This window comes from Dendrobates tinctorius, unplaced genomic scaffold, assembly GCF_039654945.1.
Source record: "Dendrobates tinctorius isolate UK_male_01 unplaced genomic scaffold, ASM3965494v1 ptg000070l, whole genome shotgun sequence".
Classification (NCBI taxonomy): Eukaryota; Metazoa; Chordata; class Amphibia; order Anura; family Dendrobatidae; genus Dendrobates; species Dendrobates tinctorius.
Window position 1 is genome coordinate 74,584,447 of NW_027361738.1, and position 14,952 is coordinate 74,599,398.

Consider the following 14,952-nt stretch of genomic DNA (forward strand, 5'->3'; position numbering starts at 1 on the left):
AGAGAAGAGGAATGGTCAGAGCATTGGTGCCCACTGCGAGGGGGGGGGGTTCGCAGGCCCTGGATCATTCCTGTTCAGACAGAATGCCATAAGATCCATGTCTGGAGTACCCCACCGAAGGCAAATCTGATGGAAGACTTCCTGATGCAGAGACCATTCCCCTGCCGCGAGGCCCTTGCAGCTGAGAAAATTGGCAGCTTTGTTTTCCATGTGGGGAATGTGTACGGCAGATCTTGCTAGGACTGACATCTCTGCCCAATGAAGTATCTTGGATACCTCGGCCAACGCCAAGGAACTCAGAGTCCCTCCCTGGTGGTTGACACATGCCACTGCTGTGGCATTGTTCGTCTGAATCCGAATTGGCAGACCCTTGAGCAGCTTGTCCCAATGAAGCAGGGACAGGAAAATAAACCATCTCTACGATGTTGATCGGAAGAGTAGCTTCCTGCGTTGACCAACAGCCCTGTACTGTGGGATGGCAAAACACTGCACCCCAGCCGAGAAGGCTGGCATCTGTAGTTACCACCTGCCAATGTACCGGAAGGAACGACTGGCCCTGGGTGATGAGAGGAGATGTTAGCCACCAATTGATGGACAGTTTGACCTGAATTGGACGATCCAGGGAGGAGACAGACCTGTTCCACTGACAGAATGGCCAGCTGAAGCGGTCTTGAGTGGAATTGGGCAAAGGGAATCGCTTCTGACGTTGCAACCATCCTCCCTAGGACTTATGACTGATCGGAGGGAAGCGAGTTGAGGACCCTGAAGCAAGCGAACATCTTGAAGTTACTGTCTTGTCCTTGGGAAGGAAGACCTTTGCCTGATGGGTGTTGAAAACTATGCCTAGAAACATAAGACTGTTGGAACCAGGCAGGACTGTGTTGATGATCCACCCGAATCGGGTGAGAGTGTCGCAAACAATGGTCAGACTTTCGAGAGCCTGGGGCAAGGCTGGAGCTTTGATGAGGATGTCGTCGAGGTACGGGAAGAGCACGAGACCTCTGATCCTCAAAGTGGCCATCAATGCTGCCATGATTTTTGTAAAAATCCTGGGGCGGTGGTGAGACCAAATGGCAGGGCGACAAACTGGAAGGGATCCTGATGTATTGCGAAACGCAGGAATTTGATGACCCAAGAAGATTGGGACATGTAGATAGGAGTCCTAAATTGCGCTGGAGTTTTGATGCCAGTCATGCAGAGGAAGATCTTCCAGGTCTGGCCCTGGTAGCTCTACCTTGGGAAGAATGGGAGCGCCAGGAAGGAGTGGACCTAAAGGAGACTTCCTATCTTGGCGTGCTTGAGGACTCTGCTGATGGGAAGACGTTTCTGCTGTCATGAAGCGACGAAAAGGCCGAAACTGACGTTTCGGAGGAGGCAGACGAGGTTTTGACTGGGGAAGAAGGGAGCTTGTGCACCCGGTGGCGTCCTTAATAATCTGGTCCAGTCTATTGCCGAATAGACGTGATCCCTGAAACGGTAAGCTGGTGAGGGACTTTTTTGAAGATAAGTCCGCTTGCCAAGCCTTAAGCCAAACAGCCACTAAGTTGCTCGATGCCCGAGCTGCGCAAGATGCAGCATCCAGGGAGGCAGAGACCAAGTATTTGCCTGCGTGCGAAATTTGGTTGGCAAGGTCCGCCAACTGCTCTGGCTGGTCTCCTGCCAGAATGCCTTGGTGGAGGTCCTCAGCCCATTTGGCCATGGCCTTAGAAGCCCAAGTAGAAGCGAAGGCCAGGCTTAGAACAGATGCCGCCGCTTTGAAAGCTGACCGCAAAAGATTCTATGACTCTGTCATTAGGGTCTCCTAGAGATGCTCCCCCAGAAATCGGAAGGACCGTGTTGTTAGATAGTCTTGAAGCCGGCGGGTTCACAGCCGGTGAAGCTGACCAGTCTGCAATGAGTTCCGGCGAGAGAGGATATAACACCAAGGTGTTTTCCTTTTTGAAAGCGCATGGTCGGATTTTCTCTGGACAATCTTCTGGAAGTCCGAATGATGAGCAAAGACCTTGGAAGGTGGTTTAGACTGTCTGAAGGAAACCTCCTGGTCTGCAGGCAAATCCTTGATATTGAAGGACTGGTTAAGCGCTGTAATGAGGCTCTGAACCATATCCCTCATATCAGCGATTCGGTCCAAATCTAGCTCCAAAACATTCTCCGAGGGCACATCCGAGAAAGTCTCGCCTGATTCAGGAGAGGAAGAACGGGATAAGGGAGGCCGCTGGGACGGACTATGGGGTGATGCGGAACGGGAAGAGGAATTGGACCGGTGCTCCCGTCTGGCTCTTTTGCGGCTAATATTAGCAGGCTAAACCAGAGCTTCCTGTGACCTGTGGAAGCCTGCAGGGGCAACCTATCCAGTATGGACACTAAGGTGAGATCCACCACAGATTGTGACAGAGGAAGCCCACCCTGGGATAGGGGCCTCAACCTCACTCAGGACAACCAGGGACTCCTGGGCGGTGGGTTCAATGGGATTGCTGCAGTCCTGACAGAGGGAAGAGGACTGACCTGATGGAAATTTGTGTTTACAAGAATATGCAAAGTGACTGACTACCACAGAGGAAGAAGAGCAAAGTGGTTTAGAATTAGACATGGTGAGCTAACCCACCAACAGTGCCAGACAGTTATGGGATGGAAAGCGTCAGTCTGCAGTGCAGAGCTACTCATGGAACCGGCGTCCTGAAGCGACTTCAAGTAAGGGGCTGCACAGCGGGTCTGCAGACAGAAGAGAGGACAACCAGTTCACAGGCTGAGGAGAATGGAGCTGTGAGAGAAGCGCGGGCTCCCGAATGCAGTGGGTGGTAATTAACTCACCAAGAGGGGGGCACGGAGATAACTGCTCTCAGGAGCATAAAGATGGCGCTATTACATGCCTATAGGATGACTGGGAGTGGGTGGGGCCATGCACCACCTCTAGCCCTTAATGAAGGGGTGGGTGGTGCAAAATGGGTGGGACCCTATCTTGGAAGAAAAGCCTGCCTGAAAGGGGCGTGGCCTCGCCTCAGAACTAGGCCCGGACAGAAGCCAGGGCCTGGATTAGAAATGGTGGCCGCTGGAGGCCTTACAAGGAACGCACTTCCGCGGCGCTAAGCAACCTGATATTCGGTGGACTCAGGTAACACTGCCCTGAAGAAACTGCCCTATTGGTGTCTGTTTCCCACCGCCCAGGGGGAGAATGCTACTGCCAGGAGGAAGGGTGAGGGGCTTAGACTGCCGATACTTACCTTACCTCATTATCCAGTGGGAAATTATTAAGTCCGTGTATCCATCGACCGACAGGCTCTGGTGGGTGGGAGGGAGACAGGGCCAGGATTGTGTGGGAAGCCCGACACGCATCCGTGTTAGAGGCTCTTGATCCTGCCCAGAAGACGTATGAGGATATGGTGTGGCAGTACACGCCATACTCAGTCTTTGTGGGAATACAGATGTGACTTTTCACTCTGCATACCTCTGGAAACCTGCAGAGGAACGACGCACACTGAGGTAGATAAGGGTCTAATGAAAGATCCGTGTCCACCTCATACTGACACTAAGCTAAACTGATTGAGTGCCAGTCGGTGGGGTGTATACTACAGAGGAGCTAACTTTATTTGTATAGTGTCAGCCTCCTAGTGGCAGCAGCATACACCCATGGTTCCTGTGTCCCCCAATGAAGCGATAGAAAAAAACAAAACAAACAAAAAAAAAAAAAAGCACCATTTCATCATTCATTACACAAGCTACCCAGTCTTATATAGATAGGTAAATTTGAGTGAGGGTAGGGTAATATTTGTATGCAAGTGAAAAGTGGGCCCCCAAAGTCAGTTACTGGTGGGCTCTTTGCATCCCAGTCCGACAGTGTACTTGTCATGAAAACCAGCCATGGCGCCCACCCCCCCCCCCCCCCCCATGCCAAGCCTGACAACTTTAGAAGAGTGCTGGGATAATTCTTGCGCAAGAGTTTGCAAAGTGTATACATTTAATACCAATTGGTTAGCTATAAACAGAACTGCACCTTTCTTTGAATTCCACGCTTCCCATTTGGCCTTGCCCTTAAGGTCCAACATTCCAGGACAATCTGCAGAAACAAGATTTGATTTTACAGTTAATGATTCCTCTATGAGATAACCACCCTGCATGGTGTAATAAAGCATTACATCCCTAGCAACTTACACTGATTATAATATACTGTATATCAGAACCCCTGCACAAGACCACCAAGCGGGTAAACTTCTGTCCAGCAAGTCAGAAAGCAGCCCACCCATGTCTACAAAGCTGGCCTCACATCTGATTCATGGTTCAAGCAAGTCCCATGATGTTTGGACCTGCGCTCAGCCTCAATCCAATCCATTCACCAACCATAAATGTTGGACATGTGATACCAGCCGGAGGATTGAGTCACTGGTTGTGCTTTTATGCCACTGCAAAAGTCTCATGCACAGGTAGGGCTTGTTCACACTGTTTGCTTTTCAAAGGGTAAAAGAGGCTGCACTTTGCAGTACCAACAAATGTGTGAGGTGGCTTATTTTGTCCAGTCTTACTATGTAACCTGTTTTTGTATAAATGTTTAGTGCCCTTCCCCCCCCCTCCCAAAAAAAAAAAAAAAATCCACACTACACGTAGTGACATGCTTAGTTTTAAAAAAATGCAGCAATTTTATAGTTCAGTCAAGAAAAAAAAAAAAAAAAAAAAAAAAGACCCATGAGATTTCTGGCGTCTCAGCCGTTGCTGGTAATGTTAAACTTAAAATCTGCATAAGAGATGCAGCAAAACACATGTATGAACATAGCCTTAGATCTGTCAGTGGTGCAAGACATCCCATGTGAATCCACTACCTTCCAGTCTCAGCATATAGTCTGAAGAGCATGCACAACCTCCATTCCGTTGAGAAGGGCTCTGCAGAGACTGATTGTCAGAATCACTGGGGGTTTCAGCAACTGCCCCCACCACAGATCAATGAATTATTGCCCTATACTAGTGATTGAAATTAACTTTCAATCTTGTGGAAACAGATTTGCCTCTAAGGGACTCCTCTTAACTTAATCTGATTTACAATAGGAAGTTGCATTTGAGGTGGCAGTGGACGCCTTCACATCTTAGTAGTTTGTACCCATGGATCCGTCAGGTAACAGCTAACCCCAGAATATTGCCCGGGACGTAGGGAAAGCCCCACACGGCACAGCTTTGATGTAATAGGAGGAAGACATAATATAAAGAATGTAATTACAAGCATGTCACAACATGGCAATAGCCTGATATACCTATATTGATGTCTCCCACAGTGGCCTGCTTATAGAGGCCATAGAGTTCCTTTAGTTCATCATCGGTTGGCTTGGTTTTCAAGTTCTTCACATCCTCTGCTGCCTTGTCAAAATCTGCCTGCAGAAAGAACCAAGACAGGCAACAGTAGAAAAAAAAAATTCTGATGCTACAATGTAGTTACTCTACTGCAGTTTAAAAAAAATAAAAATAAAAATATAATAAATAAAATTATACTGCATCTCTATCCCATAGGCACAAACAGCAAGAAACGTAGACAACTGATTATCAGAAATGTTTGAACAAAGTGCCAGTTCACTACTGATTAGCTTACACATACCCAGTGGATATAGAAAATGCAAGAAACAGACACTGAGCATTGTTAGTGTCCTTATCACCTCCAGATCTGGATTTACAGTTGCATTGCTCAATACTTATGTACAAATATTCTCTACGCAGCTTCTAGACAGACATCAGGTGAAGGAATCCCTCATGCCTGTGTAACATGCATGTGAGAATTAGCATCTAGTCTTAGCCTACTAGCTCATGGGCAAGTGAAAATTAGGAGCCAAAACTGGTGACGAGCGCAAGATACAAGTCACAGTGACCAATAATATGGTTATTCTTAATATATAGACGCTTCATTTGAACAGTCAAGCCTCAGAAGTACTACTATGTGTTTTAAATATGGTACCTACGTATGTTAGGCTCTGTGATTCTCACTTTTGGATGACAATTTTACAAAAGATACCTACACTACACATTATACAGTGTCATTCCACATGTCAATGGGCCAGGAGACCAAGCCTCTTTATGCAGTGGATTATGCTAGTTCAAGATACTGAAACACTACCGAGTGAGCTAGGCCAGTGTTGCCCTACACATGGCATCTTTATCTGTGCCGATCAGGCCATGATATTCCCAGGAAACCTACAGGAATCACATTCCGTTCTGAACACCATGGATGGTGCCAACTAGAGTTGAAAATGCTGCCAATTATGTTGTAATATATTGCATATATAGCGCCAAGCCAACCCTACTAATCCAAAATGCCCCAAGGATCCTTGCTGTCCACCAACGAACACTATACTCCAAGCCTGATCTTGAGAGCAAGTAGCCAGGATACCATGAGAAACATGACAGTTGTAACGTAGCTTTACGTTAGGCTGCTGTCCCAAGGATTAAAGATGCAACCCCAGCATGTTCACCCATACTTACGAGGATTAGACCTGATCTGCAGGTGTCCTTAGTGAGTTACCTGCCCTACTCACCTTGATGTAGTAGTGCAGAGCAGAGACTACTCATTAAATAGGTATCCAATTGGCCTTAACCCATGATAGACCACTACCTGTATACACAGCCATACATAGGCTGATAATGACAACCTACTGGACTCAAGCCCAGAAAAGTTAAAATGCCAAAGCTCCATTTATACTGAATCTTTCCATAGGTCACAAGCTCAGTGGTGAATAAAGTGCATTTTCTTCCTGCAGTATTCGGCTACATGCACGAGTCAGGCAGGTTAATTATTTTTGTGGTGACAAGTTCCCTTCAAGCCTGCAGCTATAGAATTTTGTGAATGAGGATAAAGTAGTTTGCATGTAGCTGAAAAGTGGGGTCCTGGAGTTGGTTACTGGTGGGCTCTGGGCACATTACATTCCTATATGGAGCAGTGCTTTGCCATCTTTGTTGGACTAAACTCATCTACAAATTCTTCCCAATTTAAACATGTTCCTTAGCAGAAACAATGGGTCAACTGTATCTAGCACTGACCCAGGCAGATGACATTTCCAAGAGCCCAAACAAAGTGGTTACAGTGTTACTGGGAAATGTGGAAACTGAATACATTAATGAACCCATTCATCTCCATACTGGTGGCAACCTCAACCAATAGTGCTGCATCCTGCTCGGCACCTGTCATCAGGACTTTATACCCCAAACTAATAGCATTTACATCGAAAGCACTAGAATGCAGATTTCATTTTACTCATAAAAGTTAAATTTGCAGTTTTAGAGAAAAACAGTTGAAATTGTATGTTAATGAGTTGCAAGTGCAGGGGGCGGGTGCTGCACACAGTGTTCCTGCGTTATGTCCGACAGGTACAATACAAGATACAATTGTGGGTGCGCTCAGCTGTGCATGATAGCAACAGTGATATGGCCAGGTGCCGCTGCAGTGGAATAGTGACAATAGAAAAAGGGAGAACAAAAAGCACCACTGCAAAAAGAGCGCACACTGCACCAATTAAAGTGACGACTGAAATAAGTAATTTTTATTGATACAAAAAAGATATACACAATAAAAACCACAGAACTATGGCATCTATGGTACCCAAAATGCATATCAATACAAAAATGTCATACGAATAAGTACATATAATGTGAGCATATAATCCAGCGACACACTAGCACTATACCTCCCTATTTCCAGGCTTATGAGGACTAAATAACCGTAAACAAAGCCCAGCCCATAATAAAGCAACCACAAACAAAAATCCATGTAGTTTTCATGCTAGCACCCTAATAAGCCCAGATAGCAAGGTCCTGGGTATGGCATCCGTGTATCTTTATTTCCATTGCGACTATTGATTGTCTTGGTGGCAGTTTTAGATATTGTTTTGCCTTACTACGTGTCCTGGCACCACTGACATGTGGAGTTAACTTTTCTTTCCCCTTGCTATCTGGGCTTTTACCTTGTGTGGCAGCTACTCATATGGGTCTAGGAATAACATGGAGGTGCCGACTGCCATTTCCCAGGGGCAGCTGAATGCAGGCAGACTGAGCCAAGAGCGAGGTAGAAGCGTTTTGCTTTCTAGGACTTGGAATTTTATTTTAAGTCAAGTTGTCAGAGCTATTAAAGCAAACTGAAGTTATCGGAGGACATGACATCTGCAAAAACTCAAGAGGATGCACATCCTGATCTTCAGAGGTGAAGGTGTGCACAAGGACAGGAATGAACACTTGGCATGTGGCCATCACATACCCCAAACCCCTCACTATTATTGCACACTCACAAAGTTGTCCTTCTCATCTAACCAGTGCCGAATGGCAAAATAAGAGTGTGGGCCCCTGAGGGTTCAGTTGCCACAGAGGTACTGCACCTCCTCCTGAGGTGTGGTACCCCACCATCCAGGTAAGTTGGAGGCTCCTGACCAAGCTCCAACACAACACGGTAGTTCAGCAAAGCCACATTGCAGCTCCCTGCTTGGCGTGTAGCAGAGCACCTTTGGTGGCTCCCTGCTTGGAATAGAATTGTGCTGGGAGGCAGGTGGAGTTAGAATACATAAAAGAGTGGGAAGGTTTAGAATTTGAGGGAGTTGAGTGGCAAGAGTGAGGAGAAGATCCCTGGGAGAGGGATGGAGGAAGGATGTGCTGCAGCAGATCAGTGACCTGGGTCTCCTGGCACGGGAAAGAAAAGAAGGAGAAAGACATTGAACCGAAACCTGATCTTCCATAAGAAGGAGAGACGAGTATGGCACGTAGGAATAAAAGGGACCAGAGGACGTGGGTTAGGAGAGAACCCTGCCTAGAAGTTCTAAGCGCAAGGCCAGGGCCCGGTCCCCGAGGTTGTATGGATACTAATGATCCTGCAGCAGACAGCAGTGGAGTAGTGGGCTGTAAATGCACTACTCCCATCTAAGACTTGGGGGCACAACAGCAACTTGGATAGTGAGCCGGGACTTAGGAGTAAGGAGTCCCCGAAGCAGGCTACAGCTGTCTGCCATACTAGTTCTTGGGAACATCTGTCAGGAGGCACTCCAGTGTAACTCAGTACTAGGAGTACTTCACACAAAAGGCGCTATAAGAGAAGACATTCAGAAAGGCACATGTTGGTGGAGTGTTGGAAGGGAGCATTCCATCTGACCTGGAGGTTGACCGAGCCCCTGACCCGCAGGACACAGCACGGAGGCATTCACCGGTGTATACTACAGACTGAGTAAAGCTTTGGAGCTACAAGCCCTGGTGTCCTCCATTTATTCCCACACCAACACACCCTGTACCACTACATCTGGGTACCAGCTTCTACACCGCCTGGGCCTCTCCCCCTACATCTACACTGCCCTGGGACTACAGCTCCACCTGTGGGGAGCTTCACCATCTTGGCTGCAACACACCACCAGACCTAGAGGAGCTGCATGCAGTGTCGGCTTATGGGGCTCGGCTGACAGTTCTAAACCCTCCATCCCTTTTTCTTACAGACAATAGAGTCCTCAGCCTGTCCAAATTCCCATGCCACCACCGACACTGGTTCTATAGCAACACTCATTATGGTGCCAGGGCTTGACAACCAAGGTCTTTCCATGACCCTTAAAGGGGGTTGTCTCACAAAGGACATTTATGGCATAGTTTTTGGTAGGGCTTCTCTTCTGCCAAGCCAGCAATACCTAGATTTCAACTCATGCATTTATCTGCAAGACTTATGGGTAAGTGCACACATTAGAGGGGTTGTCTGGTCCAAGAGAACAGAGCCTGACTAGTGTACACGGCCTCACTCCATACGACACTAGTCGGAGTACGATTTTGGCTGGAATACGCTACACATGACTCATACAAACCCTCCGCCCTGGCTCAGAAGCCAATGAATCCCCCAGCAGTGCACAGTGACTGTAGACTTGTCGATTTGGACTTGACCACCCCGTTAAGTATTCAGAGTAGAAATTTCTGCATCTCTGTTCAGGAAATAAATCAAAATAAAGTAGTTTTTGTGCAGATTATCTCACACTCAGTATGGGTGAAGGATGTAGCAAAAAAAAAAAAAAAAAAAAACACTGAACGGATTGACATGCTGCAGATTTATATTTTCAATTCAAAGATAAGCAGGAGACGTCGACTCATTTGCTGGCATCAGTAAACCCTTCAGGTTTTGACCAACACGTGTGCACTCAGCCCAACACTACACACCTAGAAGACATTGTTTGCATGACAGAACAGGAGCAGTACAACTATGGAAATGTGTAGCTAAAGTCACATGCAGATTAGGCTAGTTTCACATTAGCGTTTTTTTGCGCAGCGCATCGGGCGCATAAAAAACGCAAAGAAAAACGCAAAACAAACGCGCGTTTTTTTAACGTCATGCGCACGCTGATGTGTTAAAAAAAAGCAGCGTTGTTTGCATTTTACATGCGTTTTTTGCATGCGTTGGCGTTTTTTATGCGCATGCATTTTTAAGTGTGACGTTTTTTCCATTGTCTAGAGAACATTCTAGACTTGTTTCACTCAAAAACGCATGCGTAAAAAAAGGCAACCGTGCGCAAGACCATGCGCACGCATGCGTTACCATAGACTTCAATGTGTTGTTTTTGCGCATTCCGTGCGCAAGTGTTTTTTTGCCGAGACAGGGCGCACCAAAAAATCCAACATGTTGCGTCTGGCGCAAAAGACAAAAAAACGCATGCGCACGAAAACGCAAGTGTGCGCAAAGACATGCGCACGTCATGTTAAACATAGGTGCGCAGTGTGCATGCGTGCGCACGATGCGCTGCGCACAAAAGCGCAAATGTGAAACCAGCCTTAGCGATTCACCATACAGCAATTTGCCTTATATGACAGCTACCCAAGTGTGTGTGCCAACTAAATATGACAGACGTACACCAATATACACATAGACCTCATTTAGCAGGACTGCTGCCAATGGCAACCAATCACAGCTCAGCTCATTTTTTTAAACAGCTCCAGTAAAGTCAAAGCTGCACTGTGATTGGTTGCTATGGATGACAAAGACCACTTCATGCAGCCGAGAGCTTCCCTGTGCTGCGCTCATTATACATCCCCGCGCTCCAACTGTTGCACAATGGCCAATTTATAGGGGTGGAAATGCAGGTCTAAATGCAAAATACGCCTTACTGTACGATTCCTGAGGGCAAGTTCTAAAGAATGTTTCCGAGCAGATCGACTCGGACTACGCAGCATGGCTTGCCTGACGCGTTCCACATTTTCAGGGGTACGTGCCGTTCGTGGAGCCCCCGGTGGTCGTTTGTTCATTAGTGTACCTCGTGTACGGAGTGCTTCAACCCAACGTAGGATAATGTTACGAGCGGGAACAGCTTGATTTCTGTGAATATTGAAATGACGCCGAAACTCACGCTGAACGGCTGTGATACACTCATTATTCTTGACAAAACTGTCGTACGCAAAAACGCGATGTTCTATCGTCCACGGCACCATAGCTTAAAGTGAAACTAAAATAAAAACAATGCTTTCACCTCACAAACATAACCCCGCCTCCCGCACATCTCTACCTCCACCTGGTGGTGAGTTATAGCCACTTCAAATACATCCGTCCTTTATATTTAACGATTTTATGATTAGTTTAAAAACGTCCGTCCTTTATGACTCACCCGGTATAACTATACGGTCCATATCACCAGACGCCTCACTGAAGAGGGAGGTTGGAGGAAAACTGACCATGAGTTTTATACTCCCACCACAAAAGACAAAACTAAAGACTGAGAAAACAGTGTAAGCAAGACAGACTTTCCCTGCACAGATGTAGCAGAGCCAGATTTGTAGTTTACATCTTTGAAGGCAGTCAAAAAAAAAAAAAAAACCAAAAAACAAAACACCCCCACTAAATCCATTTCTCTAGCAGTTGTCAGTCACAAGACCCCACCAGAGCTGCATGGGGGTGCAGCTAGAAGCTCAAGGGGCCCTAATACTACTGAGATCTTATATGGCAGAGAGAGTTTGAGGACCATCACACCCCAACTAGACAAGACATGAAGAAACAAAAAAAAAAACCCAAATACAGTATATAGCTTTCTTATAATAATGACCCCATCTGCAGCAATAGAGCTGCAGCAGCAGGGAGCCCACAATGGGCTGTACCTGGAGAGCCATGATGGATGCACAGCAGCAGCACAATCAGCAGCAATAATCTGCAGCTCAGCTGTCTCCCTTTTATATGGGTCAGGGCTCCAGCACCCCCTGATTGGTTCCCATGTCTTGTGCAATGACATCAGCCACCATTGTGTGTGACATGGAGGGGAGGCTGCAGGTGTAACCCATTCACTGCCAACCCATCCATGCGGTGCTGAGAGAGGGTTTCCAGCTCTGCACTGCAGATGCAGCTTATTGCACACACAGTATTATATACTATAGGTGTCCACTAGACATTGGGGGATGGAATAGAAAATGTTTCCATGTTCCTCGAGCTGCACATTTCGGTTTGGTTTCCAGTCTTGTGCAATTTCCTGCATTCTGGAAGGTTTATTTCCACCACATCATGTAGTTCTGAATTTGCTTTTACTGTAATCTGCAGCGGAGTTTGCAGAGCTCACGTCTTATTAGGGTGCATTTACGTGTGACGTTTTGGTGGGGTTTTTTTCACCATGGGTAGAATTCTTTTGCCTTTTTTTCATTAAAGGGGATGTCCAGGTTTTTCACGAAAGTCTGCAGTCCCTGTATGTGACTGCAGACCCGTGAAACCTCTCAGAGCTTGCAGCGCGTGCTGTGAGGATCCTCCATTGGTGGAGGTGACCACAAGTATGAGATATCCATACTTCCAGCCATACAACTGAAATGAATGAGGCCGTGCACATCTAGTCGGACTGTGGCCGACACCGAAGAATCCTTACAGTGCGTAATGTGAGGATTCTCCAGTGTCGATGGCGGATGTGACCACAAGTATGTGATATCCATACTGAGGGCAGGGTCAGACTTGCGAGAAACTCACACGAGTCTCGCACCTCAATGCCTGGCGCTGCCGCCAGCACTCGGGACCGGAGCGTGCGGCTGCATGTATTTCTATGTCTGAACTTGGCCTTAAGGTTATAAAAATGAAAGGAACGATGCCGATCACATCTAGTCTGACTGTGGCCGACACTGGAGAATCAGCACAGCGCGTCATTAGAGGATTCTCCAGTGCAAGCAGCGAGACGGCTGATGTGACCACAAGTATGCGATATCCACACTTTCGGTCATATAAATGAAATGAGCGAGGCCAATCACATCTAGTCTGACTGTGGCCAACACCAGAGAATCCTCACAGCGCATACTGTGAGGATTCTCCAGTGCTAGTGGCAAGACGACAGACGTGACCATATCCATACTTCCTGCCATACAAGTGAAATAAGCAAGGCCGTGCACATCTAGTTGGACTGTGGCCGACACCGGAGAATCCTTCCAGCGCAAAATATGAGGATTCACAAATCTGCAGTCACACAGAGTGACAGTAGTTTTTCATGATAAACCTGGACAACCCCTTTAAATTATATGGTAAAATGAATGGAGTCATTCAGAACAGAAACTAGTCCTGCAAAGAAATCAAGAGCTAGTACAACCGTGTCGCAATTAGACAGCAGTATAAATCAGAGCGAGATCAGATGGCAGCGCTCAGACTGGTCGGCGGCTCTTCCAACCTGATCGTGACAGCTGCAGAGAAAGACATGAGGCTGTGACGCTCACTCGGGTCAGGAGAGCTGCCGGCCAGTCCACGCACTGCGTTCCGATCTTGCTCTGATTTATATGGCCGTCTAAGTGTGCTTTATTGGAAAAAGAAAAGATATGGGTCTTGAAAAAAGAAGGAAAAAAACGAAAGCGCACAAGAGAAAATTGGGAGTGGGGGAAGGAGTTAGTGTCCCCTATGTCCTATAGGGGCTTTAGAAATGTAGGGAGGGTTTCACTCAAAGTCATCCTTTTTGTTGTAAGCTCTAAGGACTCTTGTTTATTTGCTGACGTAACACCAGCGCCCCCTGTCTGTATTGTCAGTACAGTACAACCACAGAAGCTTCATAGGGATGTACCATAAGCAGACAAATGGCTCTCTGGGAGAGTAACGCCATCCAGGAGTGGCGCTATAGAGTCAGGGTTGGACTGGCCCACCAGAGAACCGTAGAATCCTCCGGTGGGCCCTAGATTCTTCTTTAGGAGAGTTCATAGTGCAAACCTTGCAGCTGCCATGGGACTATTGAGTGGGGGAGAAAGGTGGGCCCCAGAATCAAATCCTCTGGTGGGCCCAATGTTCTTCAGTCTGACGATAGAGTTATACAAACATTTATTTCATGCATTATGGTTCTGATGTGGAAAACGTCAGTCATTTTATTCCTAAATGCAGAAAAAATCCATCTATTTTCCAAACCACTAATATAACTTAACTTTCAGTTATCATAGTAAAAGAGATATAAGAAATCTATGGCGGAGACTTCTATATACAATTAAAATCTCAAGGAAGTGTCACCATTAGTGTATGAATGTATCAGAAAGCATCACTATATGAATTCAGTATGGATTATTACTATAGCAATCGTATAGATAAAAGATAGATAATAGGACGAAATATTTCCGATGGCAGTACTATAGTGGATGATGCGGAGTGTAGAAAGAAAATGTAATTCTGCAATAATTGCCATAAATCATTAATATATATATATATATATATATATATATATATATACTGCTCAAATAAATGAAGGGAACACAAACAGACTGTTGCAAATGGAAGTGTTCCCTTTATTTTTTTGAGCAATATATATATAGTTATATAGTTATGTTGCATATATACATATATATATAATTGTAGCAGTCTACTATAATATAATAATATTGTAATAAAACCCCCAGGGAGCACAGTCAGGTAGTTTGAGACAGCACATATAACACCTGTGTTGGATTTTCATACTAAAACTACATCTCCCACAATCCCCGGAGCTTCAGCCTCTGTGTCGGACTACAACTGACCAATCAAATACCACTTCCTGTTTTTTTGCTAAAACTACATCT

At 46.2% G+C, this 14,952-nt stretch overlaps 1 protein-coding gene across 4 annotated transcripts in view; it reads right to left on the reverse strand.

Moving 5' to 3' along the window:
* Window positions 1-12,113, reverse strand: part of ACBD7 (acyl-CoA binding domain containing 7) — a 28,375-nt gene extending 16,262 nt beyond the window's left edge. The window contains exons 1-3 of one of the 4 annotated variants that reach the window (XM_073581933.1): window positions 12,061-12,113; window positions 5,238-5,355; window positions 3,992-4,054 (exon numbers count right to left, since the gene is read on the reverse strand). In XM_073581933.1, the coding sequence (XP_073438034.1) occupies window positions 3,992-4,054; window positions 5,238-5,355; window positions 12,061-12,072 (193 nt within the window). In that variant the 5' untranslated portion in view covers window positions 12,073-12,113. The other 3 variants (XM_073581932.1, XM_073581931.1, XM_073581930.1) reach the window with 3 other exon arrangements.
* Between the last annotated feature and the right edge of the window lie 2,839 nt (window positions 12,114-14,952).